This window comes from Natator depressus, chromosome 8 (assembly GCF_965152275.1).
Source record: "Natator depressus isolate rNatDep1 chromosome 8, rNatDep2.hap1, whole genome shotgun sequence".
Taxonomy (NCBI): domain Eukaryota; kingdom Metazoa; phylum Chordata; order Testudines; family Cheloniidae; genus Natator; species Natator depressus.
In genome coordinates this window covers 87,283,235-87,310,675 of record NC_134241.1, presented here as the reverse complement: position 1 = coordinate 87,310,675, position 27,441 = coordinate 87,283,235, and the positions used below count along the sequence as shown (strand labels likewise).

Genomic DNA, 27,441 nt, shown 5'->3' with positions numbered 1-27,441 from the left:
TTGTAGCCAGCGTTGCAAGATATTTACATGCTAGATATGCTAAACATTCATATGCCCCTTCATTCTTCAGCCACCATTCCAGGGGACATGCTTCCATGCTGATGATCATGGTTAAAAAAATAATGCGTTAATTACATTTGTGACTGAACTCCTTGGGGGAGAATTGTATGTCTGCTGTTCTGTTTTACCCACATTCTGCCATATATTTCATGTCATAGCAGTCTCGGATGATGACCCAGCACATGTTCGTTTTAAGGACAACTTTCACAGCAGATTTGACAAAACACAAAGAAGGTACCAATGTGAGATTTCTAAGGATAGATACAGCACTCGACCCAAGGTTTAAGAATCTGAAGTGCCGTCCAAAATCTGAGAGGGATGAGGTGCGGAGAATGCTTTAAGAAGACTTAAAAGAGCAACATCAGATGCGGAAACTACAGAACCCGAACAACGAAAAAAGAAAATGAGCCTTCTGCTGCTGGCACCTGACTCAGATGATGAAAATGAACATGCGTCGGTGCACACTGTTTTGGATCGTTATCGAGCAGAACCCGTCATCAGCATGGACTCGTTCTCTGGAGTGGTGGTTGAAGCATGAAGGGACATATGAATCTTTAGTGCATCTGGCATGTAAATATCTTGCGGCGCTGGCTACAACAGTGCCATGCGAATGCCTGTTCTCACTTTCAGGTGACGTAAACAAGAAGTGGGCAGCATTATCTCCTGCAAATTGTAACCAAACTGGTTTGTCTGAGTGATTGGCTGAAGTAGGACTGAGTGGACATGCAGGCACTAAAGTTTTATATTGTTTTATTTTTGAATGCAGTTTTTTTTCTACATAATTCTACATATGTAGGTTCAACTTTCATGATAAAGAGATTGCACCACAGTACCTGCATTAGGTGAATTGAAAAATACTATTTCTTTTGGTTTTTTTACAGTGCAAATACTTGTAATCAAAAATAAATATAAAGTGAGCACTGTACACTGTGTATTCTGTATCGTAATTGAAATCAGTATATTTGAAAATGTAGAAAACATCCAAAAATATTGAAATAAATGGCATTCTATTATTGTTTAACAGTGCAATTAATCACGGTTAATTTTTTTAAAATCACAAATAATTTTTTTAATTGCTTGACAGCCCTACTTTTAATCCAATATATGCAGGGGCATGATCAGACTAATTTACAACTCCCAGATTAGCTTTCTTTGACTACATTAGCCAGGGGCCAAGAAACAAAAATCATATCAATACTGGAATAAGATCCATGAGTAGCAGAATAAAATGTATAATGCCTGACATCCTGATTCATCTCCTGCCAGACATTCACAGGTCTGCATTTTCTAAGTGATGGAACAAATTTTCACTTGATCCTCAATGGCTTGTCTGGTGTCTATAAGCACTCTTTTGTTGGGGGAGGAGATAACGCCTTTTGTGGTGAATAGTATTTGGTAACTTGGTAATGCTTCTCTCCTGACTGTGGGGGTTTACAGTCTTAGCAAACATTTTTATAATTACAGAGAAAACGTTATAACTTTACCTAATAACAACCTGGGATACAGATATTATAAGTAGGCTTAAGACATGCAGCCTCCTACAAGTATTCCAGTCAGTCTAAACACACTCTCATAACCCTAATATCTATTCAACAACAATAACACACGGGCGAGCCAGGCAGGTTTCCAGCTATGCACTTGTCAGTGTTTTGTGAGGCTCAGTGGCCTTGGCATGAGCTGGCAACTGGTCTGCCAGCATCAAACCCTCTCACATATACCTGCTCTGCTAGTCTTTTTAAAACAGCAAGCCCTCATCAACTTATCCCATCCATCTGTACAAGCAAGCTGCCTCCTCAAAACTTCAACAAAGATTGGTGAAAGGAAGTTTCTCCTGTCAATCACCAAGTGGTTGGACCATGTACCTCCTGGAGAGGAGACAGGGGCTAAACATTGGTAAACAGAGAAAAAATGGGATTTAAGATTCTGAATATTCATAATTGGCCAGTTTTGGACAGCTCCTCAAATGGTTTCTTCTAAGTAACTGATTTAAACTTTTTCTTTAGTTTCATAGCGCATAGTTAAGATTGCTTACTTTGCCAACTATAAACTGGCTGGTTAGTTATTAATAACCAGCAGGTCCACCTGCCCTGAAACAAAATTCTTTTTGCCATCTATAAACATTCTTAGTTACCCAAGGATATAATAAGGAATGGATTCATAATAATTTTAGGAAGAAATATACTTTGATCTTAACTTTCCCACAGAAAAGAACCCCCCTTCTCACCCCTCCCGCCCCAGAGGTGGTTCCCTCTTAAGGGTGTAGTGTCTTTTTAAGCTCTCCACTGAGAGACATACAGAAGAGATTTCAGAGTGGTAGCCATATTCGTCTATATCAGCAAAAAGAACGAGGAGTACTTGTGGCACCTGAGAGACTAACAAATTTATTTGGGCATAAGCTTTTGTGGGCTAAAGCCCACTTTATCAGATGCATGCAGTGGAAAATACAGTAGGAAGATTGTCACAGCATCTGCTCAAGTTTCCACTCCCTCGTGCCTGCTCCCTGTGTTGGCTGGTTAAAAAAAGGGTCCCACGCCTTCTTCAGTGCTTCACCCTTGTGTCTTTATTTACAGTGAAACAGTGTTATCCCCGTTCTTCCCCCAACAGCTATCCCCAGTCAGACCCTTCCCAGGGTCTGCTGGCTCGTGAGGCTCCCTTCCTTGGGTGAGGAGACAGAGATGTAACCCTCCTATCCCCTCTTAGGCTCACCTCCCAACTGAGCTTTCCCCAGGGCTTTTATAGCCCTCTCCTCTTCAGCCCAGCTGTCACTACTTAACTCATAGCAGTGAACCAGCCCTCCTTAGGGCTTGCAGCTGGGCTCTCTGCTGACCGCCTGGGCCCCCGCACCTGGCCTCCCTACCAGAGATTAGGGCTTAGCCAGCATTTTAGCAGGGCATTCAAGGGGTTTACCCCTGCCCTGCCACAAAGATATGTATGAAAAAGAGAACATGAAAAAATGGGTGTTGCCATACCAACTCTAATGAGACTAATCAATTAAGGTGGGCTATTATCAGCAGGAGGAAAAAAAAACTTTTGTAGTGATAATCAGGATGGCCCATTTCCAATAGTTGACAAGAAGGTGTAAGTAACAGTACGGGAAAAATTAGCCTGGGGAAATAGTTTTTACTTTGTGTAATGACCCATCCACTCCCAGTCTTTATTCAAGCCTAATTTAATTGTGTCCAGTTTGCAGATTAATTCCAGTTCTGCAGTTTCTCATTGAAGTCTGTTTTTGAAGGTTTTTGGTGAAGAATTGTGAATTTTAGGTCTGTAATTGAGTGACCAGGGAGGTTGAAGTGTTCTCCAAATGGTTTTTGAATGTTATAATTCTTGACGTCTGATTTGTGTCCATTTATTCTTTTGCTTAGAGACTGTCTGGTTTGGCCAATGTACATGGCAGAGGGGCATTGCTGGCACATGATGGCATATATCACATTGGTAGATGTGCAGATGAACGAGCCTCTGATGGTGTGGCTGATGTGATTAGGTCCAATGATGGTGTCCCTTGAATAGATATGTGGACAGAGTTGGCAACGGGCTTTGTTGCAAGGATAGGTTCCTGGGTTAGTGTTTTTGTTGTGTGGTGTGTGGTTGCTGGTGAGTATTTACTTCAGGTTGGGGGGCTGTCTGTGAGCAAGGACTGGCCTGTCTCCCAAGATCTGTGAGAGTGAGGGATCGTCCTTCAGAATAGGTTGTAGATCCTTGATGATGCGCTGGAGAGGTTTTAGTTGGGGGCTGAAGGTGACGGCTTGTGGCGTTCTGTTACTTTCTTTCTTGGGCCTGCCCTGTAGTAGGTGACTTCTGGGTATTCTTCTGGCTCTGTCAATCTGTTTCTTCACTTCAGCAGGTGGGTATTGTAGTTTTAAAAATGCTTGATAGAGATCTTGTAGGTGTTTGTCTCTGTCTGATGGGTTGGAGCAAATGCGGTTGTATCTTAGAGCTTGGCTGTAGAGAATGGATCGTGTGATGTGGTCTGGATGAAAGCTGGAGGCATGTAGATAAGTATAGTGGTCAGTAGGTTTCCGGTATAGGGTGGTGTTTATGTGACCATCGCTTATTAGCACTGTAGTGTCCAGGAAGTGGATCTCTTGTGTGGACTGGTCCAGGCTGAGGTTGATCATGGAATGGACATTGTTGAAATCATGGTGGAATTCCTCAAGGGCTTCTTTTCCTTGGGTCCAGATGATGAAGATGTCATCAATGTAGTGCAAGTAGAGTAGGGGCATTAGGGGACGAGAGCTGAGGAAGTGTTGTTCTAAGTCAGCCATAAAAATGTTGGCATACTGTGGGGCCATGTGGGTACCCATAGCAGTGCCACTGACTTGAAGGTATACATTGTCCCCAAATGTGAAATAGTTGTGGGTGAGGACAAAGTCACAAAGTTCAGCCACCAGGTTTGCCGTGACATTATCGGGGATACTGTTCCTGATGGCTTGTAGTCCATCTTTGTGTGGAATGTTGGTGTAGAGGGCTTCTATATCCATAGTGGCCAGGATGGTGTTATCAGGAAGATCACCGATGGATTGTAGTTTCCTCAGGAAGTCAGTGGTGTCTCGAAGATAGCTAGGAGTGCTGGTAGCGTAGAGCCTGAGGAGAGAGTCTACATAGCCAGACAATCCTGCTGTCAAGGTGCCAATACCTGAGATGATGGGGCGTCCAGGATTTCCAGGTTTATGGATCTTGGGTAGCAGATAGAATACCCCTGGTCGGGATTCTAGGGGTGTGTCTGTGCAGATTTGTTCCTGTGCTTTTTCAGGGAGTTTTTTTGAGCAGATGGTGTAGTTTCTTTTGGTAACCCTCAGTGGGATCAGAAGGTAATGGCCTGTAGAATGTGGTGTTAGAGAGCTGCCTACCAGCCTCTTGTTCATATTCTGACCTATTCATGACGACAACAGCACCTCCTTTGTCAGCCTTTTTGATTATGATGTCAGAATTGTTCCTGAGGCTGTGGATGGCATTGTGTTCTGCACGGCTGAGGTAATGGGGCAAGTGATGCTACTTTTCCACAATTTCAGCCCATGCACGTTGGCGGAAGCACTCTATGTAGAAGTCCAGTCTGTTGTTTCAGCTTCAGGAGGGGTACACACAAAATTCTCTTTTTGTAGTGTTGGTAGGAAGGTGTCTGTGGGTTAGTGTGCTGTTCAGAGGTGTGTTGGAAATATTCCTTGAGTCAGAGATGTTGAAAGTAGGATTCCAGGTCACCACAGAACTGTATCATGTTCGTGGGGGTGGAGGGGCAGAAGGAGAGGCCCCAAGATAGGACAGACTCTTCTGCCAGTATAGCTGGATAGATTAACAATATTGTTGGGTGAGTTAAGGGAACCACCGTTATGGCCCCTTGTGGCATGTAGTAGTTTAGATAGTTTTGTGTCCTTTTTCCTTTGTAGAGAAGCGAAGTGAGTGTTGTAAATGGCTTGTCTAGTTTTTGTAAAGTCCAGCCACGAGGAAGTTTGTGTGGAAAGTTGGTTTTTTATGAGAGTATCCAGGTTTGAGAGCTCACTCTTAATCTTTCCTTGTTTGCTGTAGAAGATGTTGATCAGGTGATTCTGCAGTTTCTTTGAGAGCGTGTGGCACAATCTCACAGCATAGTCTGTGTGGTATGTAGATTGTAATGGATTTTTTAGCTTCAGTCCTTTTGGTATGATGTCCATCTGTTTGCATTTGGAAAGGAAGATGATGTCTGTCTGTATCTGTATGAGTTTTTTCATGAACTTGTTGGATTTCCACTTCATACGGCTAAATTCAGTGCCTTGCATGTTGACAGGTTTCAGAGTGGTAGCCGTGTTAGTCTGTATCAGCCAAAAGAATGAGGAGTACTTGTGGCATCTTAGAGACTAACAAATTTATTTGGGCATAAATTTTCGTGGGCTAAAGCCCACTTCATCAGATGCACACAGTGGAAAATACAGTAGGAAGATATATATGAAAAAGAGAATATGAAAAAATGGGTGTTGCCATACCAACTCTAATGAGACCAATCAATTAAGGTGGGCTATTATCAGCAGGAGGGAAAAAAAAATTTGTCGTGATAATCAGGATGGCCCATTTCAAACAGTTGACAAGAAGGTGTGAGTAACAGTAAGGGAAAAATTAGCCTGGGGAAATAATTTTACTTTGTGTAATGACCCATCCACTCCCAGTCTTTATTCAAGCCTAATTTAATTTGCAAATTAATTCCAGTTCACCCGAACCCTAATCCTAACCCTAAGAAGAGATTGTAACGGAAGCCACCAGTTTATCAGTTGTGTGGTTTGTTTAAGGCTTTCTATCTTTAATAATAAAATAGGTATGGACAATGATTGCGATTATTTTGCTTAGTCTTGATCATGGTGTCCCCTAAATATGTAAAAGAACCCCTGTGACTAAATAGTGGGAACCACACCCTGGAGTTGGCAGTAAGAAAAACAATTAGGCCTACCGTTCCTTGTTTCTCTAAACTAAATATTTTTAGTAATTTTAAAAATACAATTATTTGGCTTATCTAGGCACCTGATCCAGCCTCCCAGTGAAGCCAATAGCCCTTCAATGGAGCAGGATCAAAGCCTGGATTCTTTGTGAGATGCAGTAAAATACTACGTATGGGTCCAGCAAGTGAGACAGGCAGAACAGTTGCTGCCACTGAGCCAGGAAATGTAATAAGGAAGAAAGGAAAGAAATGTGAAACGTGTTTCCTAAGACCAAGGTGCCAGTTGCTTGTTTGAAGTAAGAGCTATCAACATGAAAAATATACTGACTACTGAAGAAGGACCAGAACCAAAATACTGGATCCAAGCATCCAGATTTAGGGGGTTTATACCGCTGTGAATTTTGCAGCTTGGGCTGTTCCTGTATTACATTAAAAGAAAAGAGGAAAAAGTTGGTAGACAGATGACACTCTCCAAGTCCCCAAGGAGTAACCTATACAAAATTGACCTTTTTTCAAATGCATAATTAAGCGCTGTCAAAAACAACGTGTTCTCTGTTTAAGCAGAGATGCAAACCACATGCTTGCTATTAACATTTAGGTCAGAAGCCTGCACTTCTGTATAAAGTTTAAATAGACTCATAACTCTGGGACAAGTTCTATCCTTGGCTATCAGCATGCAACTACTGCATCTTTGAAATCAAATGGGAGTGGTATGCAAGTTTCTAAGGGCAGGATTCTTCTTGGTGTGATTAAATCACTTTTTTACAACTGATTCATGAAGAATACTGTTTTAATTATTAGTGTTTATTGTAGGACCTATTTTGCCTTCCTTACTCATGCTGGTAGTACTTTACTCTGCCAGTAGTCTAAATGATTTCAGTGGAACTACTTGTGTAGTAAGGCACTAGGCTGTTAGAGACCAGGCCATGGGCTGGCTGGTCTAGTGGTTAAAGTGAGAGTTCAGACTACCAATTACAGCTGGGTCCATGGTGGGCAGAGTTCAGAAACAAGCTCAGGGCCAGTGCTGGAGGTACAGAAGGCAAACGCCAGAGCCAGAGGGTAACCAGAGTCATAGGTCAGATGCAGAGTTGAGGATCAGCACTGGAGAGACAGGCGCCAATAGGAAACTGGAACGAGCAGGAGCAGGGACAGGCATGATACACATTGTGCAGCCAGCCAGCTACTGCTGGGCTCAAAGCCAGCCAGCTGCTCTTCCTGACCAGTCAGGTGGTGCGGTCAATCAGGTAGCCTGCTGCAGGCCAGCTGTACTTGTAGGGTTGCCAGGAGACTGACTCCGCTGCAGGCCCTGACCCCTGACATAGGTAACGGGGTAAGAATGAATGGATTATGCCGCATGTGTTAAAATGTAATTCTGCTGCTTTAATTATCTTTAAAGGGAGAGCCATTGGTGAGAAAATGGCTCTACCCCCTCATGGTGACATAGGAGACCATGTGGGCAGGTAGTGAGTTTGGCCAGCAACAAAGGAAGATAAGCAGCTGGTCAGTCTGGGGTCCCCTAAACATAATTCATGAACATTAAACTAAAATATTTCTTTTTGAAAGAGGAGTGGCCAGATCCCCAGCTGGTGTAAAGTGGCCTGGTTCCACTGAAGTCAATGGAAAGTTACATTAGATGAGGTTTGGGCCCTAAGACTGGCCACTTTCGCTTCCTGACCCTCACTTTCATGAAAAGCATTGGTCGGTTTAAAGGCAGTAAGAGGTGCTGGTGTGCGTGGCGCTCCATAAGCCAGAGACTCTTTTTAGGTGAGCTTTATTTCTGTTTAAACTGTTGCAGATATAAATTGATACACCCTAGCAGAATGTGGTAAATGTTTCGTGTGGTTATAGTGTCTAATGAGGTTAACACAGCTACTGAGGTTAACTCTTAAACTTGTCGTGAGAAAAGAAGCCACCTCTTTAAAAGTGTTTTATAGTGGAGAAAAATCTGTCACTGATTGAGAAAATATTATGCTAATGTAATCCTCAAACATCTCACCCCAATCCTCAGATTCCTGTCAAATCTAGGTCCTCTCTCCCCGCAATCCTATGGGGTTCAGATCAGGTATCACTTGTTTTCAGATGTTGGTAGCAACCAACTGCTGTCTGGAGACCCAGTTGATGTGGAACCCAAATCTCCAGTAAAAACCCTGCCTCACAAACCTAAATTCCTCCCTTGAGCTTTTGTTGCCAACGCACCCTGCCTCAACTCTACCCTGCTGGGACCAGATGGCCTTCTCACTTGTGATTTAGTGGGGTCCTAGCCAGCAGCCCTCACTTGTGATTTAGTGGGGTCCTAGCCAGCAGCCTTTCCCCTAAAAGGAGCACCCCCCGAAACAGAATTTTTAGGGAACTGCCTTGTATAGGTCTATGCCTCCTAGAATCCATAAAGGTTCTTCAGGAGCAATGGACTGTATTTATCCAGACTAGCTAAAGTTTTGAAGAAAATCTGCTGAGAAGTAATCTACGTTAATGGGACCCTCTAAACACTCACATCACCCTTTACGTGCTCTTTTTGCCTTAATGCCACATACAACAAGCAATGTCTCAGATTACAATGTCTACCATTGCTTTAGAGACTTCATTTTTAATCCTGATTTCTCCTTCCCCTACTTTAAGAGATAGGGCATCTACTGGAAAGCACATACTAGGGCTACAGGGGGCAAGAGATCTCCCTAAGGGACTTCTTCATTTCTTCTAGAGAACACCACCTGTAAAACAGCCCTCGGCAGAAACACTTTTTCCTCCATTTGGGTAACTTTCTGGAGAAAGTCTCACCTTTCAGGGACATCTCTTACTGCCCTCTTCCTTCAAAAGAGGATATTCTTGCCATACAATTCTTCTTTGCCTGGAGCATTCCTTGCAGAACTCTGTGCCTTCTAATGAATCCATTGGTGGCTGCCTCTGTGGTGTGAATGGACTGTAGTCCATAGACTGGAGTAGGAGTTGAGGGTGGGCTTTGCTGCACCCTTCCACCTGGCACCACTTCTCTCACCCACTGCACTTCACCAGACTAGAGCCCAATTAAAATTGGGCTTTCTGGGGTGAAGTGTACTTTTCCCTCTAGTAGAGGAATGAAGGTGCTTGTCACAATACGGAGCTCACTGTTCTATACTGACCTAAGTGACAGGGCCAGAGGTTACAGGCAATACTATGAACTCACTTGTCAAATAGGATGGTCAGAATCTCATGTTTTAATGGTAAAAATGGCATTTGTGTATCCAATTGTTCACATGAACACCTGAAAGCAGGTTTGGTGCCCACATTAGGTGCCCATATTTTAAAGTTGTGGTCAGAATCTACTCTTAATCACAGCACTGGGATATAAAATTAGACATCCTGGGAATCTGCTTCTTAAAACATTCAACAAGAGGGGGAAATTCTGTAATAAATTCAATTTAGGAAATAAATGAGAAGGGCAGCAGTTTGGGATGGAGGGATGTGACTGGTGGAATGCTGTAAGGTAAATATTAGGAACATTTCTGTTCATTTCACACATAAGCTGCCTGGAAATAGGGGCAGAAATAGAATGTGATTAAATTTGATGCAACTGAAAGCTGGAGCATTTTGGGGGTGGGGGGGGGGAAGATTTTTGTAATAGGCTGATGTTTGTATTATCAGAAAGACATTTTTCTTAACAGCTGAATTAAGCCTAACTCATTGCTATCAAACAGTAAATATGAAATATATCAGATTATCTTTTCTATATAACTGGCAAACATTAGGAAATTGAGAAAGTTTGTTTGTTTGTTTGTTTGTTTTAAAAAAAAACCTGACTAATAATAATTTAAAAATAAACTTTTCCAAAAAGCCATGAGAGAAAAAATGAGACTGTTTCTTTAAGGGTGCTGGGTTTTCCCACAGAATGACTCAGAGTCAAAGATATTTGTCAAACTGGAAACAATAAGCTATTTTTGAGTGATCAGTAATGTAGGTCAGGGTTTTGCTGATAGTTTCTGTTAGAGCAGTGAACTCTGAATTAGTCCCAGCCTCTTTAAAATGCTGTGAGGTAGCAGGGAGTAGAGAAATCAAGGAGCTGACTACAGAAATGGAACAATGTCCTGACAGATGGCAAGGTAAAAAAATATCCAAACTCAAAACTTTGATAAGATTTTGTTGTTTATATCTGAAGCTGCTAGCAGCAGGCTTGAGTATTTTACTGCTTTCTTGTTCATGCTTTCTGTAAACATGCTTCACAGCATGTATTTGCAGAGACGGTACAAATGCTTTGTACAGATTATTTGCTGTAAGTCAGTGGTTCTCAACCAGAGGTCCGGGGTCCCCTGGAGAGCCGCAAGCAGATTTCAGGGGGTCCACCAAGCAGGACCAGTGTTAGACTCACTCAGGCCCAGGGCAGAAAGCTTAAGCCCTGCCATGCAGGGCTGAAACCTAGGGCCCTGAGTCCCACCACCTGGGGCTGAAGCAGAAGCCTGAGCTACTTAGCTTCTCGGGGGCCCCTGTGGTGTGGGCCCCAGGCAATTGCCCTGCTTCCTACCCCCTAACGCCAGCCCTGGCTTTTCTAAGCAGAAAAGAGTTATTCTGGCACAGATGGGCCGTGGAATTTTTATAGTATGTTGGGGGGAGCTCAGAAAGACAAAGGTTGAGAACCCCTGCTGTACATTACAATGCAGTGTCAGTGTACTAAGGTATCTAGGCACTGGAGCACTCAGCAGTGCAGCAACTAACTGACTTAGGAGCCTACGTCTCATTTTCAAAAGGGATTCAGACACTTTGGAGCCAAAATCCAATTGACAGTCAATGGGATTTAGGGTCTTAAGTACCTAAATCACTTTTGAAAATGAGACTTAGGTACCTAAGTCAGTTAGGTGTCGCAATGCTGAGCACCCCAACACCTAATACTTTTACAAATCTGGGTCTAAGACAGAGGTGGGTAAACTACAGCCCACGGGACTGTCTTGCCTGGCCCTTGAGCTCCCCGCTGGGGAGACTAGCCCCCGGCCTCTCCCCCGCTGTTCCCCCTCCCCCGCAGCCATGCCGCCACGCGGACAGCACTCTGGGCCAGGCGGCGCGGCTGCCAGACACGCTGCTCTGAGCAGATAGTAAGGGGGCCAGGGCCGGGGTGAGGGGTCCTGGGGGGCAGTCAGGGGACAGGGGGCGGTTGGATAGGTGTGGGAGTCCTGGGAGGGCCTGTCAGGGGACAGTTGGATGGGGCGGAGGTTCTGGGAGGGGGGGCGGTCAAGGGACAGGGATCATGGGGGGTTGGATAGGTGTGGGAGTCACGGGGGCCTGTCAGGGGGTGGGGGTGTGGATAGGGGTCGGGGCAGTCAGGAGACAGGGAGCAGGGGGGGTTGGATAGGGGATGGGGTTCCAGGAGAGGGAGGTCAGAGGACAAGGTGCAGGAGGGGGTTGGATGGGTGGGGGGTTATCAGGGGGACAGTCAGGGGGCAGGAAGTGGGAGGGGTCTGATAGGGGGCGGGGGCCAGGCTGCTTGGGGAGGCACAGCCTTCCCTACCTGGCCCTCCATACAGTTTTGCAATGTGGCCCTCGGGCCAAAAAGTGTGCCCACCCCTGGCCTAAGAGGTTTTTAGTAGTCAGAGTTCTTAGTAGAGATAGGATCGAATCTCCAGCGCCAGATACTTCTAAATTATTGGGATGTTCAAATTCCAAACCTGCATCTGATTCTAAAGTTTGCAAGTGGCCCCTATGAATTGGAATAAAACCGTAAATTTGAATAACTCCCAAATCAGGTGTTGTTTGAAATCCTGATCTAAATGTTACAGCTGGAGGTTAGAAAGTTCTTCTGAAAGAAGAACTTTTTCAAAGCATGTGTGTTTTTTATTTGTTTCTTTTAACTTGCAGGAACGTAGCAGGATGTTGGTAGGGTGTTAAAATAAAATGTACCAGATCAGATAAGGAGAGAGAGTATGAAAGTTGATGAAAGGGACTATGAAGTATTTTTGCCATCTCCAGCACAGAGGAAAATCTTAGGACACTGTGGCAATGGCAATACAAGGAGAAATACCAGGATTCTTGTTATGCATTAGACATTCTAGATATGTATTCTAGATCACTATGTACAGCAGTTGAAGAATTACCATTTCCATTGGAAATATATATATATATTTTCAAATCATTGGGATTACTTAAAAATATTATTTGGCAATATCTACTTTTGATCATTTTTCTATAGCCTTAAGTACCAGTTTAAACAGAAAGGTAGAGCGATCATTGACCTTCAGCTAGTGCCAATCCTGTATCTCCTAGAGCTCAGTTTTGAACTGAGATCCACAAATGCATAGCCTCACAAAATAGAAACACTGCTGACTCCCCTCAGAGAGCCAGCTGCAGCAGCATACTTTCATATGCCTCAAAGTTGTGCTTGAGTAGCTAATGTGTATGTGCAGATAGCCTCCAAAATAGATGTGGTATCCCAGGAAGAGGTTTCAGCCCTGCCCATCAGTCATGCTTGTATACCCATCAAAAATAAGCATGGCTGTGCCAAGTTTCACCAGCTCCAGATATTTCATAGTCTAGCCCCTTCAGAGGCATCATCAATCAAGAATTCTCTGATTTTACCCATGTTACATCTAACTTGGGTCTCAATGTAAAAGTCCAGCACTGAGAAATATCACGTGGATTTCTGGCATTCTCTGGAGGGCTGTGGGTTCATAAGAGAGAAAATGGCCAGGGACAGGGTGGTATGGAGGGATTAAAACTAGGTGTAAAGGGATCGAGTTCAGCAAAGAAAAATTGAGATGAGGTATTAGAGAAGACTTCCTGAGAGTGATAAGCTAGTCTCCCAATGAGAAAAGTAGAAAACCCATTGCTTGGGACTTTTAAAACTAGACTGGATGACACCCTAGAGAAAAATACCAGAGTGATTAATCCTGCACAAGTTAGGGGAAGGTAAAACCAATCTAATAGCATTATAAATGGAAGAGACCTAGGAAAACAATTACAGCTCCCATCATATGGGGTAGTCAATAGGTGGACCGTAGGCCAAATCTGGACCACCAGATGCTATTGAACGGACCGCAAAATCTTTTTATTTACTTATCATCATTATTGTTTCAGGGGTGGCGGGGGGGAGAGATTTTTGTAATAGGCTGATGTTTGTATTATCAGGAAGACATTTTTCTTAACAGCTGAATTAAGCCTAACTCATGGCTATCAAACAGTAAATATGAAATATATCAGATTTCTTTTCTATATAACTGGCAAACATTAGGAAATTGAGAAAGATTGTTGTGGTGTGAAAAATGTTTCTTTGGAGTCTGGACCTTGACTATATCTTGACCAAGAAATTTGGAGCTTGACAAAAAATAATTGACTACCCCTTGCATAATCTTATGCATGTAAATAGTCCCATTGAAGTCTCTAGCACTGCTTCTAATAAGGAAGATTATTCATCTGTAACTGGAGCTTTCCAAGTATATTTCCTCTGCAGATCTGCTCTTGTGGGAAGATGCACCTTGATTCCATGAGCTTGCTACTAGCTGGAATGTTGTGATATTTGGGGCCATTTTTATTCCATTGTATGCTTCCAGATGTTTGATGCAAGGCTAAATCTCCTTAGGTCCTTTTCCTACTGCCATTAAGTATTGCGGTCTCAGAAATCATGTTCCATCCATTGGTCTTTTTGACCCTTTAATCCTCTCCCTTTACCCATTAGTTTGTTTTTGAATTATTGTAATTTAGCTAACGTTTAATTTTTTTTTAAATAGTTAGTTTTTAAATGGTAGTCCATAGTGGTACACAATTATAGACAGGTTCCTCTCAGTGCAGTTGAATGGTTCCACACCAGAACTAGAGAAGAGATACTAGTGTGTCTAGACAAGAAATGACTTGCAAGCCTGTGCTGATTTAGACAGACACAACAATCAAATAAATGCATGAACGTTAACCCAGATTCATCTGCAGGTTTAAGATTGAATGTGCTTCACGAAATGTAACTTCAACAGACCCTGGTCGTCAGCAGGATCGAACCGGGGACTTCCAGAGCATAGTGCATGAGCCTCTACTGCATGAGCTAAAAGCCAACTAGCTATTAGCTAAGGCTGTAGAGCAAACTCATATATTTTTTTTTTCCTCTCTCTCTCTCTCTCTCTCTCTCTCTCTCTCCCCCCCCTCCCCCCCCCCCCACTGGATGGGACAGAACACTACACCCAGGAGGTGTGTGGGTTACATAAGCACACATGTGAAAACTAGGGCTGTGTAAAAATGATTACAACAACCCCCAAAATTCAACCCAGGCTTGCAAAAAGGTTTGAGCCTGGGCTAAGCTTTGGGGGTATGTCCACCCTCACCCTCCAATTCATTGCTGGCACACACCAACCTCTGCCTAACAGGCTGCTGGATTCCCCATATGTCTGAAATCATCCAGGGAAGAGCTCCATTCCCCCTTCCTTCTTGTCTTGACTTTGGGGACTGTCCCCTTCCCTCCCTGCTGAGAGCCTTCAAAGTAACAGCAGTTAGCCCCGTCTTCTGTGCTTGGAGTGAAGGGGTGGGAGGGAGGAGGGTGTTCTGGTAGCTCTCTCTGTTTCTTGCCATCCTACCAAAAAAGTCTTCCAGGGAGCTGGAAGCCACCCATTTCCATCACCCAAATGGGGTAGGAAGCAAACTACTCCTGCTGATGATGACTCCCAGAGTCACTCTACAGCCAGGAGCCATGAATGCAGAAGTTTCCTGCCACACTGCTGCCTGATAAAGGGAAGAGAGGCTTCCAAACACCCCCTGTCCTTAAAAGACCTTCCCAGGATTGGGGGACAGCTGTCTCATCAGACAGCCCCCTGAAAAGGGCAGGCTAAGGAGGCCTCTACTCAGCATGCCTTTTAGACGCACAGTAAAGGGGTGATAACCTTGCCCTTGAAGACCTGCAATGAATGTGAGGGGAGGGCTTGCAGGCCACTGATCAGCCTTCCTATTAGGCTCCAAGGAGAGGAGATAGGGACTAGCACTGGGCGAGGAGTAGCTGTGGATAGAGAGAGAGAAGGGCTTAATGAGGATGGAGCCTGGGCTCCTGCCATTCTGAAGTTTCACGTCACCCAGATGGTGCTGAGTTTACCGAATATCCCTGGAATAACACACCCAGCTCAGAGCCAGATTCGGTCCCATTTCTGCCATGCCAGGTAGCAGTACATGGTGTAAGCTCTGATGCCCTTAGGGCAGAGAGGGGTACAGCACATTTTTGCACCTATTCCTTTTGTTTCTAACCAAGCTCAGATTCGAGCTCTTCAAGTGGTGAGTACCAGCAGCCTACAAGGAAATAATGTCTCTGGATGGCTTTACCAAGAAAATAAGTTTATCCAAAATCCATGCATGTCATGAATTCATGAGAAGAATGCATGTACATAGTGGATTGCCTGTCTCTTCAGAACATTGATATATTTCCAGTCCCAGTCTATTTCTTCCTCCATGGGACTGGACATCAAACCTCTAGATCTTTACAAGGTTCAAAAATTCCAAGTCCTTGCAAATGCTGGCAGAGATGCATCTAGAGCAGTGGTCCCCAAACTTTCTATGCCACGTTCCCCTTACCCGTAATGTAATCTGTCCGCACCCTCCGGGAGCCAGGTCCAGGATTGGGAGCCGAGGCTAGGGCTGGCCCTGCAGCTGGGGCCATGGCCAGGAATGGAGCTGCAGCCAGGAGCGGGGCCAGGGCCAGAAATGGGAGTTGCAGCCGGGGTCCAAGGCTGGGGTCTGAGGCCAGGGCCAGGCCATGGATGGGGCCGGGACCTGACACCAGGACCTTGACTGGGGGTGGGGCTGGGGCTGGAGTGCTGGAGAGGGGACTGGGGGCAAGTCGGGGCTGGGGAGGTGCTCCCTTCCCACCCCCCATAGGGGCTGGCCCAGTTCCCACCGCAACCCCCCCGAACATTCCTCCACGCCCCCCTAGGGAGGCACGCCTACAGAGTGGGGAAAACTGATCTAGAGCAATCAGGTTGCAGTGAGGCTTAAGGCCAAGATTTTCAAAAGTGACTAGTGAATTTGGGTGCTCAACTTTGAGACTACCTTGAAGGGGCCTGATTTGGAGAAAGTGCTGAGTACCCACCCTTTGGCCACTTTAAAAGTGTTTCAAGTTGGGCTCCAAGAGACACCCAAAATTACTAGGCACTTCAGAGGCTTAATCTAAATCTTCTAGAGTGTGATGGCACCTGCACAATAGGTCAGGAGTAGGAGGGGTATAAATCACTTTGTCTCCCTACCAAAGGGGATGTGGGTGTCTGAAGATTACTGGGGGTAAAAATCCCCTTCACCATCAGAACGTGCCAGAAAGTGTCACAGGAAAGTACTAATTAGAAAGTACTCAAGTGAATTTGCAGTAGATGTGACATCTTTCTTAAGAAGTCAAAGTCTATCTTCAAAACAAAGCAGAAGAAAGAAAAGAAATAGAAAAATGAGAAACAAAGTCATAACCAGCAGGCAAATTAACCAAGTGCTCCACCTTACAGCAAGTCATTTTCCTTTTCTCTAACTGACAGAAAGGAGCCAGATAAAAACAGGAGCTGTGGGTGGTCTGCACTTCTGAAAATCAGGCCATATCTACTTTAAGTACTCACCATGAAAGACCTAAGATTCCACATTATAGCTTCTGTATACTTTCCTCTCTAGCAAACCCTAGCCCTGGAACTCAGATCTCTGAATATTGCCTCCTCAACCAGCTCTAAGCAACGCCTCGCCAAATTCACACCCCTATTAACTTCAGTGGAATTGCCCCAGTCATGAATTTGGTCCACTGTATTTAGCAGCATCTAAGGATTCATCCTACTGTGACCAACATTTTCAATTTTTGCTGCTGTAGATCTGGGAAATTGCCTTAGGCCCTTCTGTGGGTCTGGAAGTTAGGTAGGACCAGAGCTATAGCAGTGTGTACAGATCCAGAAACTAGCAGGACCAATGACATTTGTGTATTATAGGTCCTGATACTGGCCTTTCATGTTATTAGTTTTGTTTGGTCTTAGAACCTGGTCTCAGAATTGTATTGTTTAGTGTGAGAAAGGTCTAATATTAATTTCATTTTTTCAGAGGCCATGCTTTTCCACTGACATCAGCCACGAATCAATCAGGCCATGGTTAGATTTAAAGTGGCAGTGGCGCTTCACATACTCTTCAGCTGGATTTACAGAGGTATAGTCTGTCTTCCATCTCACCACTTCTCAGTGCTGAATTCAGGAACAATTGTTAGTATAGTTTTGTGTCTTAGAGAAATAAATACATTTCAGCTAACATAATGGAACACAGAGCTGATAAACCGCCAAGTATAAAGTGAATGTAGTTGAAATAAAATGAACATATAAACTATTTTGGGGCCTTCTATTAGCTGTTTGCCACCTACAGACATATAGCTATGCCTCGTTTTATTGCACATTTTAGAAGTCAGAGGTTTCAAGGCAGCCACGCCTTTCCAGGAAGAACAGATCACGTCTGATATCACTCAGAAGCTAAATTTGTCATCTCTGGTGCAGAGCTGTAATCTGATCATAAGGGGCCGTTGTGCTTCTATCGTGGAGCTGCCTTAATCCACTTATATTTGCTTTAGCTCAGATCTGTTTATAAAAGGTTATCTCCCTATAGTCATTATTAAAGCACAATCTGAAATTTGTGAAGTCAGGTGATTCCTATCTGAGTTCTTACTGCATACTGCTGACATTTCAGAGGGCCAGGTTCTATGTGCCTTCACAGGAGAATGTGGGGGCGTTGGGGATGAGGCACCCCCTTAATCTCTGCACCGTGACCTGTACCAGTGAGAGCTGTGCAGAAGGGAGAACAGCATGTATCGAGTCACTGTGTTTCCCCCCTCCCACACAGGTGGAACCTTGGCTTCATGCCCACAATGAACCAGTCAGTGTACTACAGGATGTATGATAGATCACATATATATTACCTTTCCTCTCCCCCTTTGTCACAGCTGGGTGAGCTGGGAGTACGACTGACTCTAGAGTCAAAATCTGCTTCCCAGTCTGTTACTGGGTCAGCTACATGCTGCCTCATATGGAGGCCTGGTGGCAGCGCTGCCACCCCATGCTAACTGGTGCTGTCAGTTAAGTTTATGATCATTGATAAATACTGGCCATGGAGCCATATTCTGACATCCTTACTAATGTTCACTAGCACTTTGCTTCCCGTTTGCATTTTGGTGGCGCGGTGTCCTGCGGGCGCACACAACTGCCCCGGCGCCATTGCGCCCGCAGGCACCGCGTTGGGGACCCCTGTTTTAGAGGGTCTGGAAGGCAGGGCTTCTGTACTCCAGGATTTCACGGCCACTGATTTGCTGTAGAAATGTTCCCCTTAGCATGACATTGTGATCTAAACTCTAAGCTCTCATTAGCTATCAATAGCTTTGCACAGGGGTGGGCAAACATTTTGGCCCGAGGGTCATATCGGGGTTGCGAAACTGTATGGAGGGCCAGACAAGGCTGTCCCCTGACCGCTCACTCCCGGGGCCCCCTGCCCCTAACCACCCCAACCCTTATCCATGCCCCCGCCCCCCCCCCCCGGAACTCCCACACCTATCCAACCTCCCCTGTTCCCCGTCCCCTGACTGCCCCCACCACCAGAACCTCCGCCCCATCCAACCGCCCCCTGCTCCCTGTCCCCTGACTGCCCCCCGGAACCTCCTGCCCCTTATCCAACCCCCTGCTCCCCACCCCCTTACCATACCGCTCAGAGTAGCGGGACAGGCAGCCTCGCCACCCGCCCAGAGCCAGCCACACCACTGCGCTGCCTGGCAGGAGCTCGCAGCCCCGAGCACTTATGTTTTCAAACATGTATTTCTCACACAGTCTCAGTGCAAAAATCTGTGGCAAACTGAAACTGCAGGTGCAGGGTAAAACAGGTTACACTTAGTATCCAAATAAATAATACAAGGGATATTATACTGATTGCCTTATTCATTTTAACAAAAGCAACACTTAGCTCCTATATAATGCTTTTCCTCAGTAGATCTCAAAGTGCTTTACAAGGGAGGTTCATAACTAAAATCAACAGACATCCTCCATTGTTTAATCTATACCTGAAGTGGGTGTAGAAGTTCCAGGACGCTACTCTGGAGCACTGCAGAAACCAGGGACAATTGTTGGACTTAGGTCTGACCTCATTCATTAAGGTCTGGTTTTAAGCAGCGTCCACTGGAATCATTTGACTCGTCAAAAAGAAGCGCAGCCAAATGTGCTGCATAACCGAAACGTTCGCTTCTTCTATTTCAATAAGCAACCAGAGCCTTATTTTAATCAAATTCTGCTTTCACAGGTGTCATAAACGTTCGCTGCTCTGGATACGTGTGGATAGAGCCAGCTCCAGTCATTCAGATGGGTTTGAACATTTCTATAAATTGCCACTCTACGGTAAACTGTCAAATGGCAAAGTTATACATGATACTAAATAAAACTCATATAGAAGACAAATTATTAACAACAATAAACAAAACTACAGTGCAACTTCAGCTTCATGATTTCAGGAAACCATATTCCACTGTCCTGTGTTATGCCAAGTGTCCCAGCAAAGCGGCAAATATGGTAGTATGTGGCACACAGTTTTCTGCAGGACGTAAGTAATTTGCTGTGTGTATGATGGTTTCCCCACTAATTCTACTTCATCCCATTTAAGATGGTGTAAACTGTTATTCCTTCCTAGACAGTGTTAGTATTTTGGGGGCTGCAGGCTATTTTCGGATTTACAGAATTAGACCTTTTAATAGTTTTAGATGCCTCCCCTCCCCCCAATCACACAAAAGCAGTGTGGGTATTTTTTCCAGTTGAAAAGTGAAACTTCCATTTTTTATTTTATTTATTTAACAATAAAAGGTTTGGGGTCTTATTAGTAATTACACCTATATTGTAGTTAACCAGCAAGTTATGTTGTAACTGGAGTCAGCTGATATACGTCATTAGTAGCAACTTCAGTGCATATTCCATCATGTGGTAGTGTACAGGTATCTGGACGTGACACTGAAACTATCCTTGTCCTGGCATGTGCTTGCCCAAATGGCAAGGAGCTATTGAACTCCCTGAGTCAAGTAACAGAAGCGACTTTGTGCATCATTCCAGGCTATACCACCATACTAACTCTTATACAGCACTTTTCAGTGGTAGATTTCAAAGCGCTTTACTAGGAGGTCACTACCATTATCCCCATTTTACGTACAGGAAAACTGAGGCACAGAGAGGCAAACTGATGTGCCATAGTTTACTTCCTTCTACACAATCGCTAGCATGGGTACCCTGACATGTGGAGTTGAGAGGAGGAAGATGGGGCAGCCAGAGTGCGGAAGGAGTTGGGAATGAGATGGTTTCCTTTCCAAATCCGTGCATTTTATGCAGACATGGCTGCAAAATTTTTAATACTGTTTTGAGTAACATTAAATCCCTCCCCACACTCCAGAGCCCCTCATTGCAGCAGCCACATGAACACTTCTGCTGGCAGGAGAGCTGCCGTAAGATAGCAGTACAGCTGGATTTACCACCAGTGTGCTTGAGTGTGCTGGAAGTCACACATCTGGCCTGAGATTAATAGAGTTTGAGCAGTCTTTGCTTTCAGATCCTTGGCCACCGCCTCTGAGCTTTTGACAGGCTGTCCCCCGCCCCTTCATGCCTACCTTTCTCACTGTACCCATCTGTAAAATAAGACTGATCTACCCCATGGAGGTGATAAATCTTTCTAACAAATAAATGCCAAGATGCCCATCCACATGGTATCTGGCCACAAACTGACATGGCTTAAATTGGCTCATTAACATTCTAAATTAGAGGAGAAAACACACTACGTTTCCCTGGTGCCTGTAGCTTTAAGACTGAGCGAAGACTATCTGGACTGTCAGCTAAGGCCCAGATTCACATTTTAAGTGTGTTTCTGGCAGAGTGAATCCCATAGGTGCCAGGAATGCCCTGCCTGCAGCCTGCAAGCTCCATCCTTAGGACAATGAGTTCCAGCATCCCAGCCCAGTGGAAGATTAATTTCATTAATACTAGTGGAGTACTTTAAAATTTCAGCTAAAACCCACTATGGAAAGGCACAGAATAACACAATCATCTGATTCTGGTATCAAACAATTATGGGTAAAATGCAGCACGTCTTCGTAACTTCTGTTCAAAGATATAGAGCCCTATGTTTAGGTTCTATAGGACATTACAGTTTCAAATGTCTAAATGTCCAGTCATTGGATGAGCTGCCCATTAACTACCTAACTGACGTACATTTGCATATAATCTATCTTTGTAGATCCACCGGACAGTCCGACCAATTTAACTTGTGTCATTTATGAACATTCAGACCACCTCACTTGTGCTTGGGATGCAGGGAAGTACACCTACCTAAGTACTAATTACATTCTCTTCCTGAAGAGGTAAGTCCTGCCTGGACAGCTTCTTGCCATGTTTAGTTGAAAACCAAGAACAATTGAAGTAGAGGGCTCTCTGCAGGGCTTAGAATGTGGCTCTGAGTGTTTGAAAGGAATAAAAGCAAGAGGCTCTCACTGATTCTCTCACTTGCAAGCGTGCTTTGTGGTAAAGGTGCTAATGGTATGGAAAGAAAACAGCAGAACAAACTAGGTTAATTGGGGGCAATGGTTAAGACTGGGGAGCTCTTGTAACCTGAAGTACCAGTATGACTATGCGGTCTAATCGTATGTGGTCAGAGTAACAGCAGCCACAAACCAAGCACGATTATATAAATGTTCTAGTTTTGATGACTGGAAAGACAGAGTGTCCTAGTTACACTTTCTAGAACACCACCTTACAGATCTCTTCAGGTGAACTGCCTTGTGTATATGGCTAGCTCTCACTTAACGCAAATGAGGTGGTGTTTAGGATTTAAATCTTTTAAGACCTAGGTTTCTGCTCAGTGTTGTAATTACTTGTCTAATCAGTGCTATTTGGCTCATAGTTGAGCACGTGTTTCTAGTCAAACCTAAACCGAGAATGTAAAACAAAAGCCAGCTTTCTACTCAATGGGCCTGAGCCATCACTGTGTTATGTTACTTGTATGCCGACGTATCTCATGCTCGTAGAACTCCATGGACTTATCCCTCTGTAAAACTGGAGTAGTGCAGTGGGAGAAAAGGGCCACATGCTCTGTTGGGAGGTGCTAGACAGCATTAATTATCTGTAACACTTAGCCTTCCCAACAAGATCAGGGCCCCATTGTGCTAGGGACTGTACAAACACAGTATAGCTACACTGAAATCGGAGGGGCAATTGCAGCTCTGGTGCACACATCTGCACTGTATCTTTACTCTAGCTAGCAAAGGTAATAAGAGCCGTGAAGACACGGTGGCACAGTCAGCGTTGCAGGCTAGCATTACTGGTACGTACCCAGAGTTCCAGGCAGGCTTGTACAGCCGGCTCTGGGGTCCATGCCACTGTGTCTTCACTGCTATTTTTAGCTGTGCTAGCTAGATTACAGCTTGGGTAGGCATACTCATTCTAGCTTTAATCACACCTCCAATTATAGTGTAGACATGCACATAGCAAGAGATAGCTTCCTGCCCCAAAGACCTTACAATCTAAACAGACAAGACAGATAAAGGATGAAAAGGAAAATAATACCCCCATTTTACAGATGAGACACAGAGAGGTTAAGTAACTTGCCTTAGGTCACACAGGAAGTTTGTGGCAGAGCCAGGAATTGAACCCAGCCCTCTAGAGTTCCATCCTCTTTCGATAGCGTACACATACTCATGAAACTTAACAGCAGAGAGAAAACTGACTTCCCGCAGATTAATCAAAAAACTGTGAATTGGAAAGTGAGAAATAGGCAAGTCAGAAACAGAAGGGTGGGGTGGAAAAGGAAGGAAATATAGAGTAAACCTCCGACCCTCAAATGTATGGCATGTATATGTTTCTATTTGTCAGTAAGGACCCGCTGTCCAGAGATCGTATCAAGTTGTTTAACCAGCCCTGGAAGAGGTCTTGAGATGCTATAATCTACCACAATGTCTTGAGACAGTAAAGCAACAATTTAAATAAATGCTAAAATACTGTAGTGTTTACTGCAGAATTCTTCCTCATTGCTTAGCTCTCACCTGTCAATTTGGACCTTTCTAAGTAGATCCATGAAAACTGAATACACCAGGTTCTATTTTATTCAGAAAAAACAACACTGTCAGTACAAAGATTCACAAAAAAGTATCCAGTGAATGAGAAATCACCGTCTTTCCTTTTGTTTAGAATTCTGGACATGGATGGCAAATGAGAAATAATGGGGTTATGATGCAATGAAGTAGTAGGAAAAGAGGCTACTACAGCAGTATCAATTTGGCAACGGTATATATTGCTAAGGGAAAAGGTGGCATCACTAGCCCGACAGTCGTCCTATTTGGTCTGGGTGACCAACTGGGGATTGTTCGGGAACGTAGGAGACTGCCACAGTGCAGGAGGATCAATTTATTATCATACCACTGATCTTAAATGAGCTGCTGGGCTGCATTTGCAGCAGGAGATAAGACTGACAAAACCGTTGTAACGATGTGGTGGCCCTACCATCCCCATTCTCGGGGATTTTTGTTTTTAAATTATATTGGTTTAAACTGGCTTTCGTGCTGTCTCTTTCCTTGCTTCATTGAAGTCAATGACAAAATTCCCATTGACTTGAATGGGGCCCGGAATTTACCCCGGTGCTTTTTGCTTTTTTAGTTTACAGACAGAGGAGGAGAAAGCATTCCCTTCGAATGCAGCGCTCAACGTTTCATTGAGCAAATTACAAGGAGGCAAACTGTATTCTATTTGGGTCCAAGCCAAAAACGACCTAGGCACAGCACATTCGGATCATCTGCAAGTTAACCTTGAGGATTTAGGTAACATGTGGCATCTCAGTAACGGCTTTGAAAGCAGGTTGTAATATGTATGAACTAAAATAAACCCTAAACAAAGTGATAAAATCTACGTCTAGATGGATGTGCAGTACTGAAGATTTCTGAGCGCATCGGTGATAAATTGATAGAGTGCTGTTTAACATTAGGGAACCATCTGCTGATGTACATTTCAATACACTGTCTTATGGCCCTCTCTTATTTGTTCTTCTCAAGTTGGTCTGTAGTATTTTCCATCAATATTCTTTCACTGGTCAGTATGCTCTCTCCTTAGTTTTTTGCGATGTGCTGGATTTGAGTAAAGTACTTTGACATTGAGGCTCACAAAGCCTGTGATTTGGTAGTACAGTTCAATTACAGCAAGTCTCATACTGCCTGTCTGTTAGTTCCAACTTTAAATTCCCAGTGTACATTAATGAAAGTATAAAACTGATTAATGGAAAGTTATCTTTAACTGACAGTGAACTTGTCCAGCGATTTTTCTCTGACAGGGCTTTTTAGCAGGTTAAACTGAAAAATCAAGATATATTTCTCTCAGGAGAGAACAGATGTCCTCTGTAGTAAAGTGTATTAAAAAATCATTATAGCAGAGCCTAACAGTGATAGACTGGCACCGTTTTCTTCATGGGCTCAGAATAGATTCACCATTCTTTTGTCTCTCTTCTAGTGATACCAGCTACACCTGTTGTCACCAATGTTGAAACTACAGACAGCTCAGCACCGAAAACCATGCTCCACTGGAAAAAGCAAACATCCATGGAGAACGTATATTGTGAAGAGAGATACAAAGCACTGGCAGACCAAACTTGGCATGTGAGGCAACCCTTTTTCAACTACATAACATGGGCCTGCTGCTGTTCCCATTGACATCAATGGCAAAACTCCCACTACGTTCAGTGGAAGCAGGATTGGGCCCTGCGTGAAAGATTGCTGGGCTAGATTATTGATACCAATTCTCTGGCGTTTTTCCATGCAGTCATTTGCTGTATTCAAATATGGAGAGGAGAACGTCTATGAAACAAGGATTTGCAAGCAATTGCACATCCTCCTTACGGACATAATAGCACCATAACAACAAGGGTATTTGGAGGGGTTGTTTTTAAAACATTTTAAAATTAACTAAATACTTGTAAAAGGTGCAAAGCTACTAATCCTGGAGACTGAAGTCTTGTGTTTATTCAGACAGGTACAGCAGTGGCAGGATGGTGAAAGTTTCTTTGCACTATCCTGTTTGTGTGCATCAAACCTAACCTAGAGACACCTCCTCTGAGGGGTACTCTAAGCTTTTCCACTGAAACTCCTACCAGGAGTCAATTAGTGATGTTGGTTTTGTGCGGTGGACTTGTCCACTCACACCTGGACTGAGACCACCTCGTCACTTCACATAGACTCTCAAACAACCATGAGATTACTAACTACATTAGGGCATTTGTAATTTAGGCTGGATTCGAACAGGTAATTTGGAAGGGAGAGGCTCCAACTGAACTATTGAGTAACACCCACTCACTGCCACGTGCAGATTTGCATTGCTTTGTAACTCAAATTAATTTACCTCTGTACTTGCAGAATTCTTTAGATAAACCCTATACTAAGCAAAGGAAAATTAACGCAATATTCAAGATATTTCCCAGTGTTACAGTTTAATTTAAATCACTTCCAAAGTGACCAACTGAGCTAGAAAAGCCACTCATACCAGAATAAGAGTGTCCGCCAGGGGAATTATACCAGAATAACTATTGCAGATTAAATTCACACCATCATATTGGTATAATGTCCCATGTAGAAGATCCCTAAGAGATGAGACTGCTTTTGTAGGTCAATTTAACATCAGCTTGTTAGGTCTCTATTGTGCCCCGCCTCTGATTGACCGTGCAAAAGGGCCAGGGTGTATGTGGAGAATTTTATCCACCCCTCACACCCTGCCAGAGGGACAGGGCACAATCCCAATCCCTCCATTTGGGGGAGCACTGCTTCCTCCTGACACCCCCAGAGGTGCAAACCCAGCCAGAACAGATAAGGAGGACAGAGGGCCATGGCCACGCCCCCCTCCACATTGGTATGAGGAGCTGGCCATGAACACAGCTCTAGGCTAAGGCACGGTGCAGTGCCCACACTGATCCTGGACTCCTAGGCGCTCTGGGGAGGCTGGGGCCTACTCCCTCAGGGCTAGGCCACTTGGGCGGGGATTGTTATAACATCATTAATAGGTGCCAGTACATGTTTTTGAAAGAATGTCTAATTTCATGAGGCTAGTTAGTACAGCTTGGAAAGTTATATTGTTTGTCAATTTTAGATGAAAGAATGGGACATAAATGTGACAAGAGGGCCACACACAGACTACAGCCTGGAGTCGAACACAGAGTATGAGTTTCAAGTGAGATGCCGATTAATTCTTGCCAAAAGCTATTGGAGTGGATGGAGTGAGCCCTTTATTTACACAACCCCAGAAGCAGGTGAGTTCACACCCAGGCTTACAAGAGGATTTCTCTGTCTCTTGCTGTCATGCATCACTTTTTCTCATTTTTTAAAAACTTTGAATGAGATCACCCCCTTGTTTGGGGCAATTGTCAAAGGGAGTGGAATGGTGCAGGCTTCCAGTTACCCTGCTATTGGAACATGGGGACTGTCAGGTGTACCTTACTGGAGCAGCAGATTATATATACTATAACAGGGTTCAAAAAAGAACTAGATAAATTCATGGAGGACAGGTCCATCAGTGGCTATTAGCTAGGATGGGCAGGGATGGTGTTCCCAGCCTCTATTTGCCAGAAGCTAGGAATGGGTGATATGGGGGTGGATCACTTGATGATTACCTGTTCTGTTCATTCCCTCTGAGGCACCTGGCATTGGCCACTGTTGGAAGACAGGACACTGGGTTAGATGGACCTTTGGTCTGACCCAGTAGGCCATTCTTATGTTCAGATTCCCTGGTCAGCGCATGCCAGCTGGAAGTCTAGCCATTCCAGACCTCTGCTGGCTCATCAGAGTCTCTTTGGGCCAGGGTGTAAGGAATGGGAATGTTAGCTGGGCCCACCTCTTAGTGATCTTAATCACTGATGAGAAATCCTGTCTCTGTGCTATGGTGGTGATAAAGAATGCTCCTTACATCTTCTTCCACCTTAATCCAACAAAGAGACCAGGGTTTGTCCCTTACCATGTAAAACAGGAATGTAGCATTTGATTTTCTAATCAGACTAAATGTAAAAAAATAGTCACT

At 44.2% G+C, this 27,441-nt stretch overlaps 1 protein-coding gene across 1 annotated transcript in view; it reads left to right on the top strand.

The window, feature by feature from the left end:
- The first annotated feature begins 10,492 nt into the window (after nucleotides 1–10,492).
- IL23R (interleukin 23 receptor) overlaps nucleotides 10,493–27,441 on the top strand; it is a 37,768-nt gene continuing 20,819 nt past the window's right edge. The window contains exons 1-7 of the mRNA XM_074962273.1: nucleotides 10,493–10,536; nucleotides 17,447–17,548; nucleotides 19,670–19,966; nucleotides 21,638–21,761; nucleotides 24,049–24,209; nucleotides 24,892–25,037; nucleotides 26,518–26,677. Coding sequence (XP_074818374.1) covers nucleotides 17,491–17,548; nucleotides 19,670–19,966; nucleotides 21,638–21,761; nucleotides 24,049–24,209; nucleotides 24,892–25,037; nucleotides 26,518–26,677 — 946 coding nt within the window. The 5' untranslated portion in view covers nucleotides 10,493–10,536; nucleotides 17,447–17,490. The remainder of the gene's footprint in view (nucleotides 10,537–17,446; nucleotides 17,549–19,669; nucleotides 19,967–21,637; nucleotides 21,762–24,048; nucleotides 24,210–24,891; nucleotides 25,038–26,517; nucleotides 26,678–27,441) is intronic.